Below are 22,959 nucleotides of genomic sequence, written 5' to 3'. Positions count from 1 at the left end.
GAAGAAATCCCTTGGATTAATGACACCTATGGCTCTTATTCCAGACATGCTCCTTCTTCCTAAGGCACCTTGTGATAAATCCGCTGTAGAGTGGCTTTAGTAGGGGTAGTGAGACAAGAAGAAAGGATATAAGTAGTGGGGATAAAAGTAAACTCACTTAAAGATTCATTCTCTACCCTAATTCCCCACAAGAATAAGTCTTTCAGCAACTACACGTGACAAGGTTCACTTCTAACCCACCTCCCCAGGTCCAGCACCGCGCTGGCCCACTGCAGGCCATAGATGAAGGTTACATGCACACACAGTTACAAGGAGACAAGCGCACAGGGTAGAGCCAAAAAGAAAAGGTGTGTGGCTGTCATTTAGACTCAGTTGCATAGTAACTTGACTTTCTTCTTAGCACCTGAAGTCAGACAACTAAGCTCTTATGCATTTTCATCTTACCTGTTCATGTAAACAGCTCATTACCAATAATCTACGTAACTGTTAAATGGGTCCCAAGCATTAATTTGCAACTCACCTATGGCTGACACCAATAACCTTTCACAAGAAACGATATTACAGGCCTCCACAGAGTTTGTAAGTAAATTAAATCAGTACAAGTGGTCCCCGATTTAAGCAATTTTAACTCTCTGTCCTCAGTAAAACACATACATTTTAAACTCCTGCTGCTACATTACACCTAAAGGGAAAAAAAGAGAAAACAGAGTGCTTATGACCTTCTTTGACATTAAAAAAAGCTCAACAGATTGTTACCATTTTTATAAACAATTTTATACAAGCTAATTTTTATACAAGTCCTGCACTACAGGAATGTCATATCTCTGGCTGAACATGTAAATCTTATTTCTAAATCTAAATTATATTCAGGACAAAACAGAAAACAATTTTGTGCCTTCACAAAAGCAAACCCAAAATGCAAAAAAAGCTTCTCCTTTGATTTAGCTTTTTGAATTTCTAGACACAATTTACAGGGAGAAGAAACATTTTAAGAACTTATCCAAGGTCTTCCTTCCACAAAAACAAAGGATTTTTCCTTTCTCAAGGATTAATTTCCCTCTCTGAAGTGCAACTGCCTTTTTAATTCATTTTTCTTTCTAGACCCAAGGTCTAGTTCCAAAGGTCTCCAATTAAAATAATAAGGGTTTCCATCACTGCCTCAGCCAAACAGCAGGATTGGATACAAATCCAGGGGATACACCAAACTGAAAAAAAGATGCATGAGAAATAAGATTAATTCTTTGAACGAACTATGGGTTCAATTTTGAATGGGAATGACTGCTGTTAATCACTAGCCACACAGCCAAGCTATTGGATTTATCAGAAGAAGAATAAAGACTATATATGCTTCCAAAGAGAAGTTGTCACTTGGATAATGAGTGCTATCTGAATACCTGAGAAACAACATACTCATATAATGTGGAAACTAAAAAAATAAAAAGAGGAATTATCCTGTCCAACTGGGAAGCTCCTGCTTCCTGCAGATGAAATATTCTGTGCCTAAAACTATCTTGTGTTCCTAAGAGATACCAGATACTTCTGGGAAGCAGTGAAATAACACACACCAAACACTTCCAGTTCCACTGCAGCAGGCCTATCTATGAGCTCACTGCATTTGCAGATTGAGCACCATGCTGACTGGGGTGACATACCATATTCAGTGCTGCTGTTGGGCTTGGGTCAATGAGACTAGGACATGGTCGCAGTTCCAAACAAGTGACCAGAGCCTTATTAAAGGTTGGTCAACACTTCAGAAAGCTAGAACTGAGCAATAGGATTACCATCTACAGTGCAACTTTTCTTAACTAAAGCTACTAATGGCTTGAAAACTGGCACATACTATTTACGTGTCAGTGAGTGATCAAAATTGGTTGTGAGGCAGGCCTTATTAACTTCTTACAACATGACAAAATGTATTTCAAACCTTAATATAAGCAACAGTTGGACGGGGAAGTAACTGTGAGTTAGCAACAGGGAGGGAGGCCACACTATAAGGGAAACAGGTTTTTTAGTGGAGATAACCTACTAGCCTGCAATAAGCTATGCAACTGAGGATCAACAATTGTGGAATATCTAATATATGTACAGGTCAGAGTTCCCTTCGTCATAAATAAATCCTAATTAGGAAGTGGAGTGGGTGCCAGACAGTGCATCATACATTAACCAGCAAGTGCACACAGGGTTCTCCGGATCTCACAGCAAAGGACTAAAGGCAGTCATTGCATGGGGCAGTGCTGACATTGTGGTCAGACTGAAGGGTCTTTTCTACCTTCTTCTGTTTAGTGTCTAGGAACTTGATAGACAAAGGATGAAAAAAAATAAGGAGCACACCTTACCCAAGTTGCTCAGGGACGATTCAAGTGCTATACAAAGGCCACAGGATGGTCCTTCATCTCCTCCAAGAGCGGCTAAAGGAAGTAGTTCTCTCCAAGCTGCTAAATGAAAGAGCATCTTACTCTGACAGATACCAGGCCCTACCATACTGTCTCCCTGCAAGGTTGTCCTGTGGTTGCCCCTGCTTGGATAAGGCAGCATTACAGTTCCCCTGCTGCCCAGGTGCACGCGCGCTCTCTCTCTCTTTTGAGAACGGTGGCTGTTTTCTCCCCATCTCAGGGCCCAAAGCAGCAACAACTCTGCTCCTTACCCTGACCTACTCTGCTGCCTACCTGCTCACCCAGAAAGCCATTGTGCTCCAACCAGTGTTCTTTGCATTTCCACTCCTCCTACTCCCAGCTTGGGCTGTTCTGCTGTAGACTGACTGCTCGCTCTCTTACCTTTTTGACCGACTATGTGCTCTGGGGCAGTGAATAAGTAAGCAGAGATAGTTAAAAGGAGAGCTTGAATATGGACCAAATTGCACAGCATTACAATATAGCCTTAATAGGAAATTTGTGGCCCTCCTATGAGTGAAATCTTTGGCTTTAACTACCCCAAAATAATTTCGTCCATCATCCCGTCTCAATAGAAGGAACGGACCAAGTAGATGTGCTTTACCTGGAGAATTTAAAAATGAAACTCAGAACTCTACTAAAATCACCACGCAAACAGCCATTTTGTGTCTCTGCAAAGAGGTATCAAAATGTAAATACAGCAGTATTCTTAGAAAAGAGAATGATTTCAAGTTAAAAGTATTAAAATAAACAAGTTACAGATAAACATGATTTAAAATTCATCTCTGAAGGATTAACTTAATCCTTGTTCAACTCTGCCAGTACTTGAGCAGAAGGTGATTGCTAATGCCATCACTAGCCACCAAAACATGCCAAGGAACTTCATCCTTTACCATGTGGTCAGGGTTAGCAACAGCCCTGTTGATTCTGGTTCACAGAAAGGATTGGTTAAATCCCACACCTTTCAAGTTTCTGAGCAGAGATGTTCTTTTCTAACAATACCTTTGCAACAGCAATAGCAGCTGACGTGCTACGCTTCTCTGGGGAGCCTTTTCCTTGCTACGTATGGTATTATCTAGCTGGCAGCAATACCAGTGAACCAACATGCTGCTTCTAAGAAACATTTCCTGTATATTTACTGGTTGTACTCCAACATTTTTGTATTTATTCAGCACAGCAGTAAGTAATTTCTTCTGCTTCACATCTGGATTACAGAAAAAACTTTTGGTGGCCACTGAAGTTTTAATCATCTACATATCCCTACAATGAACAGGTATAACATCCAATTCTTAATCTGCAATAAAACTTTCTTATGCACTTTTAGGTGCACACCCTCCCCCCACCCCGTGTTCAAACACGTGCCATGACTGCCATGCCACTGCAGCATGGGCTGCCACTGGCCAGCTGCATCCACACCCACACGAGTGAAGGAAGCATTGGCTGCTGGTGACATGTAGTGGTGGTAGGTGATGAGATTATCAGTGGCTAGGTGACAAGCCAGCTGTGCTTTGGGCTCACTGCAGCCGAGAGCTGCCCTCTAGTGATGCAAATGCAGCAGGAGACTCGGAAAAGTTATTCACAGAATAGTAACAGACCAAGAATATTTTCACTTCATTTCATACCAGCGCAACAGATCAAAACCACAACCATCTGAACCTGGCCTCTGGGCATTTACCAGCTGTGACATGAAGGCCCAGCCCAATGCTTGCACAGAGCAGACACCCTGAAGTTTTACAGAAATAGCAGCTGCCTGTGGAACTACCTTTCTGCACTGGGACAGCAGTGAAGGAGGGTGTGGGGAGAAACCAGTTAGTGTCTGAAGAGGAGCCGGCAGAATTGTGCCTTGGTTCTGTCACGCAGCAGTGCCCATCAGGTGGTACCAGGGCTGGGTGGCAGCCTGCTACATTCATCGTTGCCTGCCTGCCGTCCCTGCCCCTTCCCATTTCTTCAGCTAGTGTAATAAACGTGAAAGAACAGAGTCTTATTGCGGAGGAGAGAGTACGAGTTATCAAATTTCAGCAGGTAGATGCCTTCGCCTGGGTACTCATGGCTGCCTGCCTGCACCTCACGATGGCTGTTCCTCCGATATACCGGCATGATCTCTCCGTAGCGGTTCCGCAGGTAGCTTTTGGAGCCCCTTTCCACATCACCAACAGGGGCAAGTCCTGAATAGGAGAGAGGAGACAAGTAGGCCAGAGCCAGTCAAGCCGCTAGGTAGTCCAGAAAAAGATCAACAAGACCAGAATGCAGCAGAGGCATGCAGATATATGGATGGCTAACTATGATAGCATTACCCATAGCGTCTGCTCTGACCTTTCTGCAAATCATACCCACAAAGTCCAGCTTTCCTTATCATGACAAAGGACCTGCCGAGAACCAGTTCTCTTGGGAATACTGATGGACAGTATCTACTTGCCTGCCAGCTTGGTCTCCTCTCCCTGGACTTACCTTTTAGACACCTCACTGCTTTTATACACACAACAGTGGCCCAGTGATATAGACTTGAAGCAAAAGAAAGACAGGAAAGCTCTTACCTAAAACCTCGCTCTGTTTACGTTCTCAATTCACTTCTCCAAGAGGATTCCTCATACAGGAACCTACCCCTCTTTGGGGAGCATGCAAAATTAATTTCAGACACCAACCTCCCAGCTACACTGGTCACTTATACACTGAAGTCATAGAACAGGCAACATCACTGTGTGTTTCACAAGTACAAAGACACAGGTAGCAATCCTCTCGAATGCAGTCAGCAGGAGCTACTGATGTACGGTGGGGAAAAAACCCAGCCAAAAAAAAACCAAAACCAATACCAAAACCCAGAAACAAAACCTTTTTGCTCCTACTCGCCACCAGAAATTTTTCAGTCTGAGAGTCTAAAAAAAAAAACCAGTCAAGTTAAAATTTGAGACCCTAATCTTTTTATCACCTAGAAGTTGAACAAGTGAATTCTGATTTTATTTTTCAATGTGTTCAATTTAAGAATGCTCTTGGAAAAGGACAGCCATTGACATACACGCTGAATCAGGAAGGACTAAATGCTTTCTCATCACAGCCTAACCAAGAACCCAAAAGGCTGCAGAGATAACAAGTGGGCTGAGTAAAAAAAATAGATGGAAATTACAGCATATGACAGACACTCTCAGCAGCATGGCAACAAGCACCACAAATGAACCCTTATGAGCTTTGCACTAACCTTCGATTTCCTCCTCCTCCTCTTCATCCTCCTCATCACTGGATTCGCTGACCTGAACAGTAATGGCAGTGCTAGTAACTGTGGTCCAGTCAAAATAGACTCCAAACCCAATGTCGTAGTCATCTGTAGCAAACTCCCAGCAAATGCATTTCCCATCAGGATGGGTTGGCACGCGGACCGTCACCACCTCGCCTCGTTTCACCACCATCTGGCAATTCTTCTCCTTTCCCATCTTGGCTTTGAATTCCTTTGTCTTCTCAGTGGTCCACATGGTGGGTGGAGCCAGAGGAGGAGGCTGAGCTGAGACAAGGGAAAAGATCGTGGGCTCACCTGACTTTTCACTACTGACAAGCTGTTATCTGAAAACCGTAAAGCTATTTCTGATAAGGCTTTTGCATTCTGGAGCCTGCTCCCAGAAGCCCTGGATGTGACGTTTTCCCACGCACTAGTCAGGAGCCCAAGTTTCCAGCAGGAATTAGCAGTGCCTCCAGGACAGCCTCTGCTCTTCTTTAGCCAAGGCAGATACTTAAAAAGTGGCTCCAACAAGTGGTTTCCTTTCAGGACTCACCTTTCCTCTGCTCCCCGAGGAGGTCTGCAGTCTCCAGCTCTGCTGAAAGGATATCCACAGCACCAGTGTGATCTGACTGAATCATGACTATATCCCCTGCTCCTTGAGATACGTGGTAGTTGGTTATCCGAACAGCTTCCTGCACAAGGCACATAGGAAACATTGTCACAAAGACCATCCTGGTAAGAAAGTTCCCAACTGGATTTAAAACAACTCATTAGTAATACACACATCTTTCTGAAGCCAAGCCAGACCCTGCAGAAGCTTCTATTAGTTAAAAAGAACTGGCTGGCTCCAAGACACCTCTCTGCATTATCTCCCCCACAGCACCAAAGTCATGAACTTTGAAGTCAAATGCTGCCTTAGTCTCACAAATTACACACCCCTTGGCCTTCCCAGGAGTCCCTGGGCAGGCACATCTTTGCATCTGCCTCAGAGTTGTCACCTCTTAATAAAGCAACAGCCTTACAGATTTAGCTGACTACTCTTGGAAAGAATTCCCAAGACACAATCTCTCTAGGGAGAGCCCTTCAGCTCTGTGTGCATCTAGACTACAGCCACAATCAAACTGTCAGTTGCTGCATCCTAGTTAAAAGTCCATCTGTTTCACTAGGGCCAGTCTCCTCTCCTCATATATGCAAATTCACAGCTCCTGAGCTGGGTGCCACTTGCACAGGTTTTCCCAACTGTATCTGTAATGCAAACCAACCGGCTGCTCACCAAAAGAAACAAAAGACAATAGAGTCACTTTCAGTTCCCTCTTCCATAAATCTGCAAGAAGGGAATTCCCAGAAGCCCCAAACAAGAGGCAGAAGGTGAGAATAACCTTGAAGTCTCAGCAAGCCAAAAACTGCAAGGAAGCGAGGACTAGCCGAAAACATAAGAGGGATTTTGCAAATCAGACTGATAACATTTACCTCCTGCTAACGTACAGAAAAAAATATAACTGAATCTATGGTAATACTACATTTGTCTTAACCCTTAAAGCCTCAGTCCCATAGCTATAAGCACAGCAGTAGGATGGAAGAACTATTGCTGCATCTCTCTCCTTGCTTTCAAGCATAAAAAACACCCACCTACCTCTCTGAGGGACGGGATTTGGTCAGGCAGCTTCTCTTCCAATTCAGCCACTTCCTGGTCCTCCAAAGTGCCAGCTTCTTCCTTTGAATCCTCTGTCGTGCCCACACTCACAAGGGACCCAATCTGTGACCTTTTAGAGGAAGGGAGCACTACAGTTCAGCACTTCCACCCAGGCTACAGCCAGCAGAGGAATCACTCTGCTCTGAAATTTGAATTCAAATGGACTGAAGGGAACAAGCTTCTGTGGTCAGCACCTGCCAGCTGCACAAAGAGCCTTTTGCACCCCAGTCCTACCCTCATCTTCATGTGACTATTTTCCATATAAGTCAGAGGGAGCAACTTCAGTGAGATACTCCGTATTCACCGCACTCACCCCACAGCATGCTAGCTCACCAACACTGTACTAAGTGCAGAGATCAGTAGCAACTTTTCTGCTCAAGAAAGGACAAGTTCTTTTATGCCAGCTGCTACATTACATCTGCATATTCCATCAGTGGTCAACTGGATCAGTGAAAGGATTCAGAACAGTTTTGACAGCCATCCTGAAAATGCCCTCTATTTAAGTGGCCCATTATGCCTTTCCTATCAGTAATCCCAAGAGATACAGGGAGCACCCAGGTATCCTTCTGCCATATTCAAATACACTGCACAGACAAGCAAGCCATAACACATACAACAGCAGCACAATAACAGCAAAGAGGTCCAAGTACTGCACTGTGACAAGAGGAGATGGACATGTTAGAACAAAAAGAAAGGTATGTAGCAGGAAAAGAATGCGCAAGAAAGGAAACATCTTTGGCATTCATTCTCTGTTGAGGGTTTTCTTCTAAATTATATTAAAAAAATGCTGCATGTTGTCTATAGCTGGAAAGAGTTATCCCAAATGAACTCAGATGGATGCTGGAAGAGTCTCCTCTGTCATACTCTCAGATACTATGTGAAACTTCCATGAGAAGCAACCTAGTCTTTAATAAGAACAGAAACAGTTGCCCTTTTGAAAAGCAAAGCCTTTTCACAGAACTATAAAACCAATGTCAGCTGCATTGGTCTAAAGGATCAGAAACATGAGAACACAGCAGTAATGGAAAATATGTACATTTCCTCAAATGTTTCCTTTCAGTAAAGAGAAATATTCTCATTAGCAAGGGAGCAGACTATCAGCATAGTGTGGAATAGTTTAAAAAAATAATTTAAAACAAACCCCATACACAGCTCAACTCGGACACATGCCTTGCTGCATCCATAGAGAAGACTAGAACAGGGCAAATGTGGCTTTTGTTTCCAAATCTTTATTCCTATAGGGGTACAGATCTTATCCAGAAATAAAGCCATTTCTTACTTAAATTCTTGCAACAGTGCAATTTCCTTTCCTAGAAATGGCATGATAAACCAGAAGGTCTGTAAGAACAACTCAAATGAGCTGAATACCAGAATACACAAAATGGCAGCAGATGGAGAATATAAGAAGAGACACTTGGAGAGGATGATTTTTTTAAAAGAAGGACTCTCACAGTGATCCATAACAATTTCTTTAGCAGCCAAGGACAAATTCGGACTTCTACACCATCGTTTTACAGCCCGTTTGCTTTTTAGCTTAGCAGTTGCATGATCACACCTAGAAGGGCTATTTGGTTACTTGCTACCGTAGGTGCACGTCTCCTCAAAAGGCTCTCCATCAACATAGGAGCTAACAGCTTGGCATTTTTTTCCTCCAGACACCACTGAAGCCCAAGAGTCTCACTGAAAAATTAGGAAGAGCTACACAAGCTTTAGAAGCAGATTTACAAAGATGGAGTTCAGCTGATTCCTCCTCACACAACCCTTTTGGACCATGCCCATCCCTTTCAAAGGGGATCTAACTTAAGACAAATTTATCAGGTAACATCCACAAGTATCCAGCATCTACTTTAGCCATTTTTCTCACAGTCTATATTAATCTCTTCAAAGAAAACTGGAGGACATAATAAAGAGATGGAAGAACACATGGTTGGAGTCGAGAAGGCTGATACAGATGTCATTAGCACGAAGCCAAGATGGTATCAAACTGCTGTTTTAGTAAGTAGGGTGGTTTGCTGGGGGGTTTTTGCTGGATTTTTTTTCCCCCCTGTTTTTCAATAAGGTTGTGGTTTATCTACTGTCTGATGTAATTAACTTGCACGTTTCTGAAATTGTATTCTGTGTAACAAACGTATGATGGCAAATGAAACTCCACCGCATACGGTATTAGCGCTTGTAACCAATGCAATGACTTGGCCACAAGCACCACATGCCCAACAGATAATAAGCCAAACATCTGATAACAGGGTTGATCAGCAGCATTAACGAAGGAGTGACACAGAACACAAAGGGTGAAGAAAAAGCCAAAACATTGTCAAGAAAACAGTAAAAGGTGTTTTCTTGCTCAGCCTCCACCAGAATTATGGACAGTGGGAATGCTTAATTGTTAAAAGTATCCTCCAGACAGGATAGAGAAAATTTCCTGCTGAGTTTATTAGCTCTTACAATGGCCTGCAATACCTTGCAGGGTTCCTTCCAAGCTGAATGATTCTGTGATTTGAATAGCTGAGCCATGAACTACACCTCATCATTTCATAAGCCTTAAAATAAGCTTAAGCCTGTAAGAACAGTCCCTCCTATACTGATTCCGGTATATACTGTCCCAAAGCAGACAATTCAGTCTCCAGTCCCTTGTCTTCACCTGCACAGAAATCAACTGCCATACAGAGGTCACAGGGGTGAAAGACTGTCATGCATGTGGGCCACAATACACAAAAAGATTTTCCTACCTGCTCTGTGAAGTACTGGACTCCAACGAATCAACCGGCTGATCTGCAGGCTCTGTCTTTTGGGCTGAGTCTTCATTTTCTAACAACAAACAGAATATATGGAGAGACGGTGAAATAAATTTTGGTCTTTAGAATACACAGATAGTAGGAAAAACTACCGCCAGCACTCAAACGCTGACAAGGTCACATGGCTGTGGAACGAAGACCTGTGCCAACCAGTTTTTCATGTTACGAGCTAAGTCTAGCACCTTGCAGAACAAAGATTTTTAATGGTCTCAACCCTAGGAAAGGAAGAACGAAAGCTCCATGCATGTTTTTAGTGCAGAACCACTCTCAGAAGCAGGGTTTGTTCAGGAACCACCAATCCTAGCTTTAGAAGGACAGAACAAGGCCAAATGTCACCATGCAAAACCGGGCTGACAAAGCCCTGGAAAAAGCAATCACCCAGCGGTTCCCACAGGGCACTGACGAGATGGAAATTCCTAGGTCACTGCTAAAAGGTCTGCCTATAAAGATGGCTCCTGGTCTCCCCCGAGTCTCCTGAACTCTGGGGAAGCTCTGTCCCCACACGACTGCGGTACGCGCTCCACAGCCCCGCTGTCTGATCACGTTAAGGCAGCGAACTGGGCACGGACAAGTTCCAGCTTTTGCAGCTCTCTGGCGATGATAAGCCTTACAGCCGCTGGCCATTTCGCAGAGTCAGTTCGGAGCTGGGAGGGCACCTCCAGCCCAGGGGCACACAGCACCGGGCCCCCAGCCACGGCAGAGCCCGCACGGCGGGGGTAGTCCAGCTCCGGGCTAGACGGGGCCTCTTTCACCGGGGAGAGCACGCCGCCCCTCACAACCCTCCATCGACCCTCGCTCTCCCCGCTGCAGGGAGGCGGCGCCGGGAACCGTTGCTGGAGTTGCAGGCGCTGCAGGTGAGCCGAGCCGAGCCGAGCCGAGCCGAGCGCCCCAGGGCGCAGCGGCGGCGGGGTCCTCCCTGAGGGCAGAGCCGGCTGCGGAAGGGCTCGCCCGGGCGCCACAGCCCGACCCCTTCCCCCCAGCAGCCAACCCACCCGCCAGAGCAAACGTTCGCCAAGCTCCAGTTCCCGATGCTGCTCTCCGCGAGGGGTGCCGTATTTTTCACCGAAGGAAGCCTCCCCCGTGGAAATGAGGCTTCTCCGGGAGAAACGAGGAAACCCACCACGGGAAGGAAACTCGCGGCATTCTCCCCAGCCGTAAGGCCACCGCTAAAATACGCGCCGCCGGCAGCCCCTCAGGCGCCGCCCGCCCCGCCGCCGGGGGCGGGCTCTTCAGGGACCCCGGCCGGGCTGCCGGCGCTCGCCGCCGCTGGGAGGGAAGCGCGCAGGCGGGGAGCCGCTCCCACGACCCGCCGCGGCCAGCCCGGCTGCCCCCTCCCCTGCCGAGCCCGTACCTGAGGGGACGCGGGGCGCGGGGCCGCTGCGGCCGCCCGGCGCCCCTGCGGCCGGGGGCTCGAAGCGGGAGCCGGCGGCGGCGGCCAGCACGTCCGACATGGGTAGGGCCGAGCGGGCGGCCGAGTTGCGCGGAGCCGGAGGCGACAGCCCCGCCGCGGCGGAAAGAGCCGAGCGGAGCCGAAGAGCTGCGGCCGCCGCCGGCGGAAACACCCAAGCAGTCGGGGGGAGGGGGGCGCGGCAGGAGCCGAGCGGGTACGCGTGCACCAAGCAGAAGGGAGAGGGTGGTGCCTCGGTGCTCGTCCCTCAGCCTCCCCCCTCGACGACGCAGCCAAGCAAAAACTAGTTCCGCAGAGCCGCCAGGCGCGGGAGGCAGGCGGCTTTGTAGGCCGACAGGGTGCACACTCCCCCCCCCCCCAGGAAGAGGCGGTTGCCATGGGAACGTGGGCCCAGAAGGACGCGCTACCGCGGCGGCCTGGGGACGGCGCCGATGGAGCCGAGCCCGGGGCCCGTGGGGCCGGGCCGGCCGAGTGGCCGCAGCTCGAGCCCGACGGTGCGGGGGGGCCGCGGTCCGCCTTCCCCTTCCTGGCCTGGAGCGCCGCGGAGGTGGCCGAGTGGGTCGTGCAGCTCGGCTTCCCCCAGTACGAGGTGCGGGGCTCCCGGCCCGGGCGGGAAGCACACACCCTCACCGCCACCTGAGCCGGCGGCCCTGAACTCTGCGTGTGTGAGCGTATGTGAGCGCTGGGGACGGGGGAGGCGGTAATGGCCGAGGGCGACCCGCTGCCCGCGGCCCACCCGCCCTTCCCTCCGCTTCCAGGAGTGCTTCAGGACCAACGGCATCACCGGCCGCCGCCTCATCCTCGTGAACTGCTCCAGCCTGCCCGCCATGGGTGTCACGGACTTCGGCCACATGCAGGTGCGGCCGGCTGCGGGTCCCGGAGATCCCTCCTCAGCCCCTCGGAGCCCACCCAGCTCCCTGACCCTTTCTGCTTGCAAGCAAGCTAGGCTATAGTCTGCCCGCCCAGGCACATTGCTTATTCGGAGTGAGCCTGAAACTGGACGACCCAATTTGTTCAGCCAAACGGCTAGATTTCTTGAGTCTTTTCAGATATAAATCCTTAGCCGGCTGGAGATCGCAGGCTTCCCTTCTGGGACACCGTAAGTGCATCAGAAGTGCTTAGCCTTTCTTTAAGCCTGTGTTGCTCCTCTTCTCCCATGAAATTGCTTAGCGAGATGCATGCACCTTCTTAAGTATCCCTCAGAATTTCTTTTCAGTAATTTTCCACTTACCGATTTGTAGAATTTCTAAAAATCTAGTCAGATTTAAACTGCAGCAATTGAGCCACTGATCTCAAGCAGCAGAAGGGCAACTCATTTTTACTTCCTTGTTTTACACTTTGCTGAACACAAACAGCTGTCTCTTCCTCATTTTATAAACATATAATTGTCTGGTCATTTTTCTTTAAACCTACATCTTATCTTTAACAAACACTGATAGTTAAGCTAACTAGACAGAAGTTTGGGGCTACAGTATGGCCTTCCAAAGCATCCTGGAAGTTCAGAAAATAAGCAAGCTGACTTAAATTTCATTACCCTCCTTGTCCTCCCTAATAGAAACCATAGAGGGACTTGGGGCCGCATTTACAGAGCCAAATAATTTGTTTCACATCATAATTTAAAGTTGCTTTCCCCAGAGGACACAAGGTAGAAGTTTAAATAACCGGGAAAAGAGAAAAATCTTTATGCTCCAATGACTAGGGTATGAACACTGTTTGTTTTATTCTAGAGCACCAAAAAGCAATTTCATCACAGTCCTGTTTGGCTGCACCATCTTAACTGTTTGTTTGAAATGAAATATGCCACCAAAAACATTGACTAGTGCCATAACTTTGCCTGTTGGTTGGAGGAGAAGGCATCAAATTACAATGCTTCGTTTTTCAGACAGCAGCCTTTCAAAGTATTTCTAGGACAAGCAGATACAGCCTTTATAGTCATTTGCACTTCTCAAAGATAGCAAGAATTTTCTAGGCTTTGTAAGCCTTATCCTCACATTGGAATATAGGGATTATGGATGGTGGTGGTTTAACTGCTGAGAAACAGTAAGCCACAGGTTAGAGGTATCAACTGTAACCCATTCTTCCTCCTGTAGAAACTGAAATTCCTTGGAGCTAGGATAAGGCAATAGCCAGCATACTGCAGCAAGCTTGGAAATGCGACTGTCTCTGTAATGTTTTCAAAAGCTTGCAAGTGAATTGGAAACATCTCACAGATTTCAGTGGAACCTAGATGTTCTTGAAGATCATGCCCTATCCTGCCAGTTATTTGTGTTTTAGAGAACTTTATTTTGATAGAATCCAAGCGTGCAGAGCTCTGAGCAGGATGTGGCCCTCTGGGTCTTTTTTAGGAAGTGTGTACTAGAGCAGGTTTCAGAGCAAAGTTAAGGCCATAATCCTGGGCACATCAGCTTCCCAACAAGAAATATCAATGAAAGGCTGTGAACAGTTAAAACCGAGATAGTTACTATAGAAATAAATGTGATAGCATCAGCTCAGTGAGATAGAAACTTTTTGCAATTTAGAGGAAATGGCAGTTTGGTAGAGAACTACACAGTGAATTATGTGGAAGCTATGCAGCATGAACAAGTGAAGTTGCTGCTGGTTTTAATTCCACTGTACTGGTATTTTAAATACCAAACCCACTGAAGGTACTCATCTGGTGGTTTTTTGGATATCATACAAAGTAGGGTACTGCTCTTCAGAGTCAAGCCAAAGTTGGGGGAAGGGTTTGAGCAAATGCTGTGGAAGATCAGTAAAACCTTGTGGATTGTATTTCAAAGCTTCAGTCAAATCAGAAAGTTACATTTTCAGAAGTGACTTCAGAAATAATGGCAAGGCTCTGTTCACAACAGTTCCAGGTCCAGCTCGCTCACACAGCCAGTCACCCATCATCTTCTTAATGAGCGATATGGCTTATTGGTTTAGTTAGTTTTTACACCTCTTCTGTGTATAGACTTTGTTTTTGACAATATAACTTAGCAAGCAGCAATGTTTTTTGCATTAGGCAGAACAGACTCCAGCTCATTCACCCATAACTTGTTTGTTCTGCAAGTGCAAAGAGGAAGGCAGAGCTATTTGTGCCAGTAAGAGACTGGATGTGATGCCATCCCCCACAGTAAATCTGGAGAATGTGCGGTCTGCTCTGCTTTTACATCGCATGGTGCTCATGTGTTCAGATCCCTGTCGAGTTGCAACTTCAAGCATGAAACGGTTCCAAAATTCAGAAATTCAGTTCTTTTTCCTGCTGCTCTGACACAGAATGAATGTTATTAGCTGTTGCCCTGTGAAATGTGAATTTCTGGTATTTTGTCTTGTATTTCAGGAGATTTCACGACACGTGCAAGTGTTGCTGGGGATTGAGGAGCCACTGTTCAACAGATCCATTGCCCTCCCCTACAGAGACAACATGGGTCTCTTCCTGGAGCAAAAATCCCAATCAGGAAAGAAAGCAGATGCCCTCACTTTCTCACAGTTTATCCAAGAAGCAGGACTGGAGGCCTATACTACAGTTCCTCCTTTGCAACGAGCCCAGACTGGGGTAGAAGCAGATGCTCTCCCCATATTGCAGGGCAGCCAGAGGCAGGATTAGAGACTCGCACTGCACTTTGTAAGAAGACCAGCTGGGACAGCAGAATATACCCTTATTACCTTGCAATTTGTCCAAGGAGGTACAGTTCCACCTTCTCCCAATTATAGAAAAGGCCATTGCAGCTCATAGCCATTTGATGACAGCAAACACATCCCCACATTGGCGCTTTTCTGCAATCCTTTGTTTGCTTCCAGGAACTAAATGAAGCAGAAGCTATCTGTCTGTCTTTGACTTCTGCTTCACAGTTGATTAAAAAGACCAAAAAACAATCATAGACATATTTTAATTACCAGTGATTGATAACAACTTCCCTGCAGCTCGCATGAATAGATTTCTCCCAGGCTTTAGTGTCTGCAGACTGGGCTCACTGTAAAGCCCAGACGTAAGATAAATGGCATATACAATAACTGCTATACAAGTGTGGTGCCAGCTGCTGTCAGCAATCATAATTAAGCGAGGGGCCTAGTTACAACATGCACAACTAATCCCTGGCCTCACCACAGAAATTATTTCCTGAGACGCAAAACCAAGCAGTGGTTTATCATAGTAAACAGTACTGAAAGACAGGATAGATGATGGCCAGAAGTATAAGAGAATACTGCAAGCTGAACTAGAGAATTTAGGAAATAAATGCTTTGTTCTGGGTGGATTTGGACAGAATGCCCAATTACCTCCTTTTTCCTTGAAAGAAGTACCATATGATTGGTGGTGGTGGGGTGCATTGTCACCAGCAAGGAAGTATCAGTAAGTGCTGATTTAAGCCTGGCTCAACAGAAAGAGCTCCTGACTAAATCATTACTATTTTGCCTGGCAGCAATGGCTTCCTCAAGATCCCCCGTGGAAAAATTAAAAAACAAACAAACATAACTGGGCCCAAGCCTGTTTAGTTATTTAAGCCAAAGCTGTAGCCACTACAAAACAATTGTAACTTGGTTTTGTAATTCAGTTTTCTATTGAAACTGCAACAGAAATGCAGTGAAATTGAAGCAGTTTGTAGGTCAAGATGTCTATGTAATAAGCAAATTCAGACCAAAATAAAGCAAGACTCAGGCAGCCAGGGAGAAGCAAGTTTGCTGAGCAGTCTAGAGAGTGAAACTTGTAGAAGCAAATGTGTACATAGAGTTATTGGCTGGAATATTTTAAGGAGTCCAAGGGCAAACAGTGCTGGTTCTTGCACCTCTCAGTCCCGTGAGGCGGCTGGGATGAGACCTCAGCAAAGCATTCTGCCATGGGCTTCATTATACTTTACAAGGATTTAGAATCATGGTCAGCAGTTTCCTCTGGAATTTCTGAGAAAATGTCAGTAGCAGCTTGGAGAATGGAGGCTTGTTATCCAACATCACACCAGGCTCCACTACAGCTGAAGTAAGAGATGTCTTGGTGCTGATCAGCCCACATTGCTTTGTAGGCCAGTCCCCAAAGGGTGCCTGCTATAGTAGAACAAGATGGCGCTGGACAAGTTCACTCTTTTCTAGCAGCTGGCTAAAGGGAGGCTCTCTCAGTTGTGCAGCTGTCAGGTCAAAGCAGGGGAAGGTTCTGGAGTGGAAACGTTTGTGGGCCGTAACAGTCTGAAGCAGCCTGCTAATAATTTAACAAATAAAGGTTTTCTTCAGTGTGTGACTACAAGCCCCTTTCTTGGGTCTTTGAGAAACAGTCAGACTCAGAAAATTGAATCTAAAGTATTCCAGGAGTTACTCTACCATGTGGGTCAAAACTGAGCCTAATGGCTCTAGAACAATCCTGCACAAGCAGGACTCCTTTCCCTCAAGCAGTGTTTCCCCTTAATAGTCTTGTCCACAACAAGTTTATTACCATAAGTTTATTACCCCTAAGAACTGTCCTCTCCAGATACTCCCATAGGAATTTTTTTTCTGCATCCAATGCTCCGGTCCTGATCAGTGGCTTCATACAACCCTGATAAGTAGCCAAACAGGAATGAGAGACAAAATAACTCAGGGATGATAGTCCAGGTCTTTCATTGCTAATACATCATCTAAGGCAATCTTCCGTGGCAGGTTTGTGGTCCTAAGGGCAACACAGAGGTCAGCACCTTCTGACCCAACAAGACAGCCCATGCTTCAGCTGTGGGATGAGGCAAGTTTCAGAGCAAAGAGGAAGCCTGGACAAGCAGTACCTCAGCATTCAACCATTTACTTACCCCTCTTGAGTCCTTGAAGAGGCAAAACCTTTGCTGGCAAAACTCTTGCACACAAACCATGGACAGGAAGTTTTCTGCTCTGCACAGATGGGGCAGCATTCAGGAACACAGAGGTCACTGAGTAATTTCAGTGCCTTCTGGTGAGGCAGGCTCTGCCGTGTGCTGCTGTTCAGGGCTGCACAGAAAATGGCCGCCAGCCATTCAGCATTGACTCATTTTCCCTGCAGGACAAACAAAATCAAATGTCAATTACCAGTGTGCACACAGGTGTGAAGGGATATTCTCATCTCCCACTCCTGTGAAGAATTGCATTGGCAATCAATCAGAGCTGGTTTATTTGAAACCTCTGATCTAGGATCATTTTAGGTAAAGGATGCTGCAATTAATAGTAACAAGTCTAGTGTAGTTTGTATTTCCTGTAGCTTATTCTCATCAAGTAAACAGGAGTCCTTTACAGGCTGCATATAAAGTCCTATAACCATTCAGCCATCGTGGCACGATAAGCACTGTAGCTGCTTTAAGAGCTTTTGGCAATGCAAGCATTAGAAGTGCGTGCAGAAGCGTTAATGAAATTGCGATGGACAGAGGTAGCAGCCGGCAATAGGAACAGCATGTCCATGGAAACAGAAGTTGTGCCTGAGGGATTGTGAACCATGTTCTGGCTCAGAAAGTGTATCTCAGTTCCTGCTCACTGATTGAGCCTCAGAGGTCCTCTTGTTTCATGAAGGGAAGCGGTAGCTGTTTAGAAATTGGTGGCAGGTACATGGAAAGCGGTGACCCCCCCCGGGGCGCTGATCAGAGAACCTGGTGGAGGAGACACATACTGCCTCATTCTGCCCATCCGCTTCTCGTGCATAACTACCCCCTTCCACGCATGCTACTTCCACTCCAGCTGCAGCTGTACATTGCCAGGATTTCTCTAGGAGGGATTTCACAAAATTAACTAACAAAATTACTGCCGGCCCAGACCCAGCCTTGAACCATACAGGCAGGGGAACCACCGAGCGCAACTCCTCGGAAGGGCTGCTGCCACGGTTAAGGAAGAAGAGAGCTTTTCCCTCGGGAACGGCAGGGGCACGTTGCCTGCGCAGCAGCAGCAGCAGGGGCTCGCAGCGCCGCTGGGACCGTCCCGTCCCCTGCGCCCCCCGCCCCCAGAGAGGCCCCTGGCCCGCGGCCGGGGCCGCGCCCTCACGGTGGCACTGTGGCAAAGGAGTTGCTTCAACCCGAGAGCGGAGGCAGCCGAAACGAGCGTACCGGGAGAGGGAGAGGGTGCTCCCGCAGAGCCCGGGCTGCGCTGCGGCGAAGCAGGTGCCCGGAGCCGGCGGTGGGACGCGCGGCGCGGGTGGGGTCGTGGGGTTTGAAAGTTCTGCGGTGAGGGAAAGCCGGAGGAAGCAGCAGGGAATATCCCCCCGCACCATCCGTGGCTGAGTTGACAGTTGCTGGGATTCATCCCATTAACGTTTCTTATAAGGACTCCTTTCCAACAGCCGTCTTAACCAGCTAGAAAGGTTCTTCCGATCTGATGGAACCTCATTGCCTTGTGTTAAAGTTAATCCGTGGGCCTTAACACTGCCAATGGAGAGATAGGCAGAGTAGGATTGTTAATTTTGCCATATAGTGGTCTGTTTAAAAAAAAAAAAAAAAAGGTGTGGTTGTGCATAAAAATCGTCCCTTGCACTTTCTCCCCCAGTGCACATAGGTCATACCGCAACTGCAGCGGCACAGGAACATGTTGAGGTCCAGGTCCCTCCCCACTGCAGGCAGATTCCCTCAAGCAAGGTCTCTCCTATCTTTTCCTCTCCTCTCCCCTCTCCAGCTGGATCCCCACTACTTGTCTGCCTGCCCTCCCTCCGCCCTGCAATAAACAGCCACCATCACCCAGGTTTAGCTGATGGGGGAGAAACTAGGTTTAGCTGGAAAGGAGGAAGCAGTTAGCCTTTGCAGGATCAGCAAACCTTTTACTAGTGAACAGCCTCACCCCATAGCATGGAGAGCAGCGTCACGTTTGGCCCCTCAGTGGTCACCTCAGCAGGTGGCCAGGACTGGCCTGACCGCAGTGGCTGGGCACCCCCAGGAATCAGGAGCAGGAGGTACAGGTCGTACCCTTGCACTCAGAGCCCTCCCGAGAGCTATGGCAGCAGTTTAAAGTGAAACACAATGCGCTGAGTTTGCTTTTTCAAGTGTGGAGACTGAAGGATGCTTCTCTGCACCTTGTTTCCTGCGTTGTCTCACAATAGGTTATCTTGCAGCGATAATCTGAGGCGCTGGCAGGAGCGGGGTTTCAATGCCAGCATTGTGTTTGATCTGGAGCTCCCTTGACTCCTCTTGATCATATTTTCAGGTTTATATCCATAAAAGTCTACAACTTCCTCTAGGCAAACAGAAAGCTGAAACCCTAAAGTGTTTCCGTGACTCCAGCAGTTGGGGACTTGGGGAAGTGACAAACCGTGACAAGGTTTGCAATGATGTTTCACAATAAAATTGTAAGAGGCAGTAAGAGCTGTTCTTCTGCACAGCTCCGGCTCGGCCAGAGCACACGCGCGCTGCACTTGCCCTGTGATGTCCCAAACAATGGCAGCCTGTCCAGGCTCTGGAATGACGTGGTCCATTTTACCCGAGGAGAGGGACAGTGGCGACGAGGCTGTACACAACGCAGTGTTTCTGGATGGCAGGTCAACGGAGCAGATGGAAGGCACATGTGACAGGAGGCAGCAGAGGAATGCAACATCCACCCAGGCCACCAGCTGAGTGTTGTCATAAAAGCACGCGAGCCCCTGCTTCTGCAGGTCTGCTGCAATAAGCAAGGAGAAAGGGACTCAAGAGCCCACAGAACCAGCACAGGTGACCGACCAGCACCTCTGGGCACTGGCAGTGTAGTTACTTGTGCTCTGCCACATGCAGGTGAAACACAAACCACTGCTGCCAGGCTGGGACTGCTGGCTGCCTGCCCAAAGTAGCATGGAGGGACTTCGGCTGCTGCCCATCACCACTCCTACACATGGTAAAGGGCAGCAGCAGACTGACAGGGAGCAGGCAGCCGCTTTGCCAGGAATAAATATGCAGAGAGCTCAGCTGCCTCAGCTGCCTGGACCCAGTTCACGCAGGCTGATTTAAAGCCTTTAGCTGAAACAGCCAAGCCTTGGGATCTGGCTAGTTTTCAAGATCTAGAAAAAGCCATTTAATAATCCCTGCTTCCTCTCTGCCCTGAGATGATTAGAAGAGGATTTGATTGTTCCAAGCATCTCCCTGGAGGACCATTCTCCCCACTTGTCTTGTTTTATGTAAGAGTTTACGGGGCAGTTGACAGTTTGTATGCACACAGTTCCTGTAATGCTGCAGGCTGATCCCCTCTCATCCTGGCTGGATGTTCAGAGCCCAGTGAGAAGCTTGTCTGCTACAACTGACCCTGCAGCCATGAAACAAGGAGGGGGACGTCTCTGTTTCAGCACTGCCACTCATCTGGGGAGATGTGTTCTCTATTGGGTGAATATTTAACAGCTTGGGGTCTCAGTCACCGACCGGGCTCTTGGCAAATGATAAGGAGAATTTTGAAGAGCCACGAAAATGGGGGGGACTAAACTAAAATGGTTCTTTAACTAGCCAGCATTCAAAGAACAGGGTTAATGTCTCTACCATGCTCAGATAGCACTGGTAAAAAAAAGCAAACAACTAAATTAATGTTTGGTGGACAGTGGGTTTCCAACCCAATAAAGATCTTTTCTACAACAGCATCCTCTGCTTCCCAATAAAAAAACTGGAGTTTCCATGCCTTCCATATTTTTGGCAGAAAAACATTATTTAGTGAGTTCTGCCTGAAATGCTATGAAAAAAGTGCAGTTAAAAAGTCCAGATAAGTGCAGTCCCACTTCCAGTCATAGGCTGGGGAGCACTTACGCAGGCTCTCAGGGCACCTGGTGGAAACATGGATACTGGGTGCACAGAGTCCAGCTCAGCATCAGGAATGCTCGGGCCGGCTGCTTCCCAAGGTGGCCCCTGCCAATGATCCCAACCTTTGGGCCATGGCTGTCCCCCAAGGAAGTTGGCAAACCCTTCTCGGTCCTGCTGTGCCAGGGGAAGCAGAGAAGCCCAGCACCAGCCACGGTTTCCCTAGACCACACGTGGTCCTACACTTCCAGGAAGGGTCTCATGCCACATGTCCAGATAGCACATCCCAACTCTACTCCTTGCATCCAGCCCAACTCACACCCCTGCTCTCCAATGGGATTGCCAGAGAGGCAGAAGCTGATAGGTGCAGCCTGGTATGCACAGGATCTGTGGGGCTTGGGGCTAGACCCCAGGGAGCATGGTGTCCCGATCCCAAAACACACCACCCATGCTGAGGCTAACTGAGCACTGACTATAAAGCAGCTCAGCAACTGAGAGCTGATACCTGGCAGATACATCAAGGCCTCACCTGCTGCTGCTTCACCAGCCTGAGAGGACTCAAAAGGCTCTGTAAGGTCCCACATCTTGGCCCAGAAGGACAAGCATCAGCAGCAAGGATTTAAAAGAGGGACACAGCCTCCACCCACGCAGCATTGCAGTCCATCCTAGCACCTGCCAGGGTTTTACCTGCAGTGTGAGACCCCAGCCCTTCTCAGGGTTTCTCCTTGCTGACATGGGATCTAGAAAAGTGGCTGGTCCCCACACGCAACACAGCCACCGAGAACAAGATGCATCCATCAGTGGACATCTGAACCCATGTTTTCTCTGATGCTACGTTTCTCTATTACACAATTCCCAGCAGGACTTTAAAGCCCAGCTACCTGCAAGCTGCTGGCACAGCACTTGGGACAGACTTCATTGAAGCTGCTCCTGGGCTTGAAATAATGAGAAAAATATAACCTTCAGCACATGGTTCAGTTTTCCAGTTTGAAGATATTTTTTCATTCGCCCTAAGCTTTTCTAGGCCGATACTGTGCCTCCTGCCCTCCCCAGCTGAGCAGCCTCTCAGCTCCTTTTCCCTGCATGTATTTTCCATGAAGTCCCTGTGTCATGGCACAGCTAGCTCAACAGTGTCCATGTGTGGGAATCCTTGCCCAGGACCTGTCTTACTGCTTGAAGAGAGCTGCAGGGATGCTTTCAGGTGTACGAGGCAACTGTCACAACAACAGAGTGACTATGACTAGCCCAGAAAGCTCTGAAAACTGGAGCAGCTGATTCTATCCTTTGCTAAGGAGATGGCATTGCAGCCAGCAAAGGTGCTGGGGGTTTAGAGGTGGCTGGCACAACACCTCTGAGCCCTGCCTGCTTCAGCAGAGGACAGCTTCATGCATCATGTAGCCTGACGCAAGGCAAATGTACAGTGATCTTGGCCAGAGCAGGGCACTGCTGAGCTATCTGAACTACTTGTATCCCCTGATGGAAGCTGGAGCACGCTTCAGTGTATCACAAACCTGCACTGGAGATGGAGAGAGGCAAAAACTGGCCCGTTCCCTAAGGCTCTCTGCAGCTCACCTGACTCAGGCAACAGCTCCCACAGGGTGAGGCACCAACGGGGCTGAAACACCCTCAGCCAAGCTCATCGGGGACAAACATGACGCTATGTCCCATCGCAAGTGGTCGGAATGTCTTACACTGTTTACCACCCGCAGTCTGCTGGTGCCCATAGCACCACAGTAGTTGGCACAAGGAATGAGGGTGGCCTGAAATGAGGCCCCTAAATTTCCACCTGCTCAGGTTCTGTCCTGGTTCATGTCCCCCGATGGGATGGCAGGCACCAGC

General features: G+C 47.8%; 3 protein-coding genes across 5 annotated transcripts; 1 reads left to right on the top strand and 2 right to left on the bottom strand.

The window, feature by feature from the left end:
* Window positions 1–887: 887 nt before the first annotated feature.
* TMED8 (transmembrane p24 trafficking protein family member 8) lies at window positions 888–11,658 on the bottom strand. The gene is made up of 6 exons (XM_049825357.1): window positions 11,435–11,658; window positions 10,018–10,096; window positions 7,232–7,361; window positions 6,152–6,290; window positions 5,584–5,883; window positions 888–4,555 (listed from the first exon to the last, which is right to left on the bottom strand). Exons 1-6 carry the CDS (start codon window positions 11,532–11,534, stop codon window positions 4,338–4,340), a joined length of 966 nt encoding a protein of 321 aa, XP_049681314.1. The 5' UTR covers window positions 11,535–11,658; the 3' UTR covers window positions 888–4,337.
* On the top strand, window positions 10,080–16,703 carry SAMD15 (sterile alpha motif domain containing 15). Of its 3 annotated transcripts, none has more exons than XM_049825360.1 (3): window positions 10,080–11,237; window positions 12,250–12,348; window positions 14,811–16,703. In XM_049825360.1, exons 1-3 carry the CDS (start codon window positions 11,112–11,114, stop codon window positions 15,075–15,077), a joined length of 492 nt encoding a protein of 163 aa, XP_049681317.1. In that variant the 5' UTR covers window positions 10,080–11,111; the 3' UTR covers window positions 15,078–16,703. The 3 variants fall into 3 exon arrangements, with proteins under 3 accessions (XP_049681317.1, XP_049681316.1, XP_049681315.1); XM_049825359.1 differs by lacking the exon at window positions 10,080–11,237 and adding an exon at window positions 11,806–12,080 and having other exon boundaries at window positions 14,811–15,351; XM_049825358.1 differs by lacking the exon at window positions 10,080–11,237 and adding an exon at window positions 11,836–12,162 and having other exon boundaries at window positions 14,811–15,351.
* NOXRED1 (NADP dependent oxidoreductase domain containing 1) lies at window positions 16,323–22,844 on the bottom strand. The gene is given in 10 exon segments (XM_049825997.1): window positions 16,323–16,408; window positions 16,411–16,658; window positions 17,236–17,446; window positions 18,428–18,601; window positions 18,942–18,946; window positions 19,850–19,910; window positions 19,913–20,026; window positions 21,130–21,166; window positions 21,168–21,359; window positions 22,812–22,844. Coding segments are annotated over 10 exon segments (1,161 nt in total).
* Window positions 22,845–22,959: the final 115 nt, after the last annotated feature.

The sequence above is a fragment of the Accipiter gentilis genome, chromosome 22, assembly GCF_929443795.1.
Source record: "Accipiter gentilis chromosome 22, bAccGen1.1, whole genome shotgun sequence".
Classification (NCBI taxonomy): Eukaryota; Metazoa; Chordata; class Aves; order Accipitriformes; family Accipitridae; genus Astur; species Astur gentilis.
This window is presented reverse-complemented; position numbering and strand designations above follow the sequence as displayed.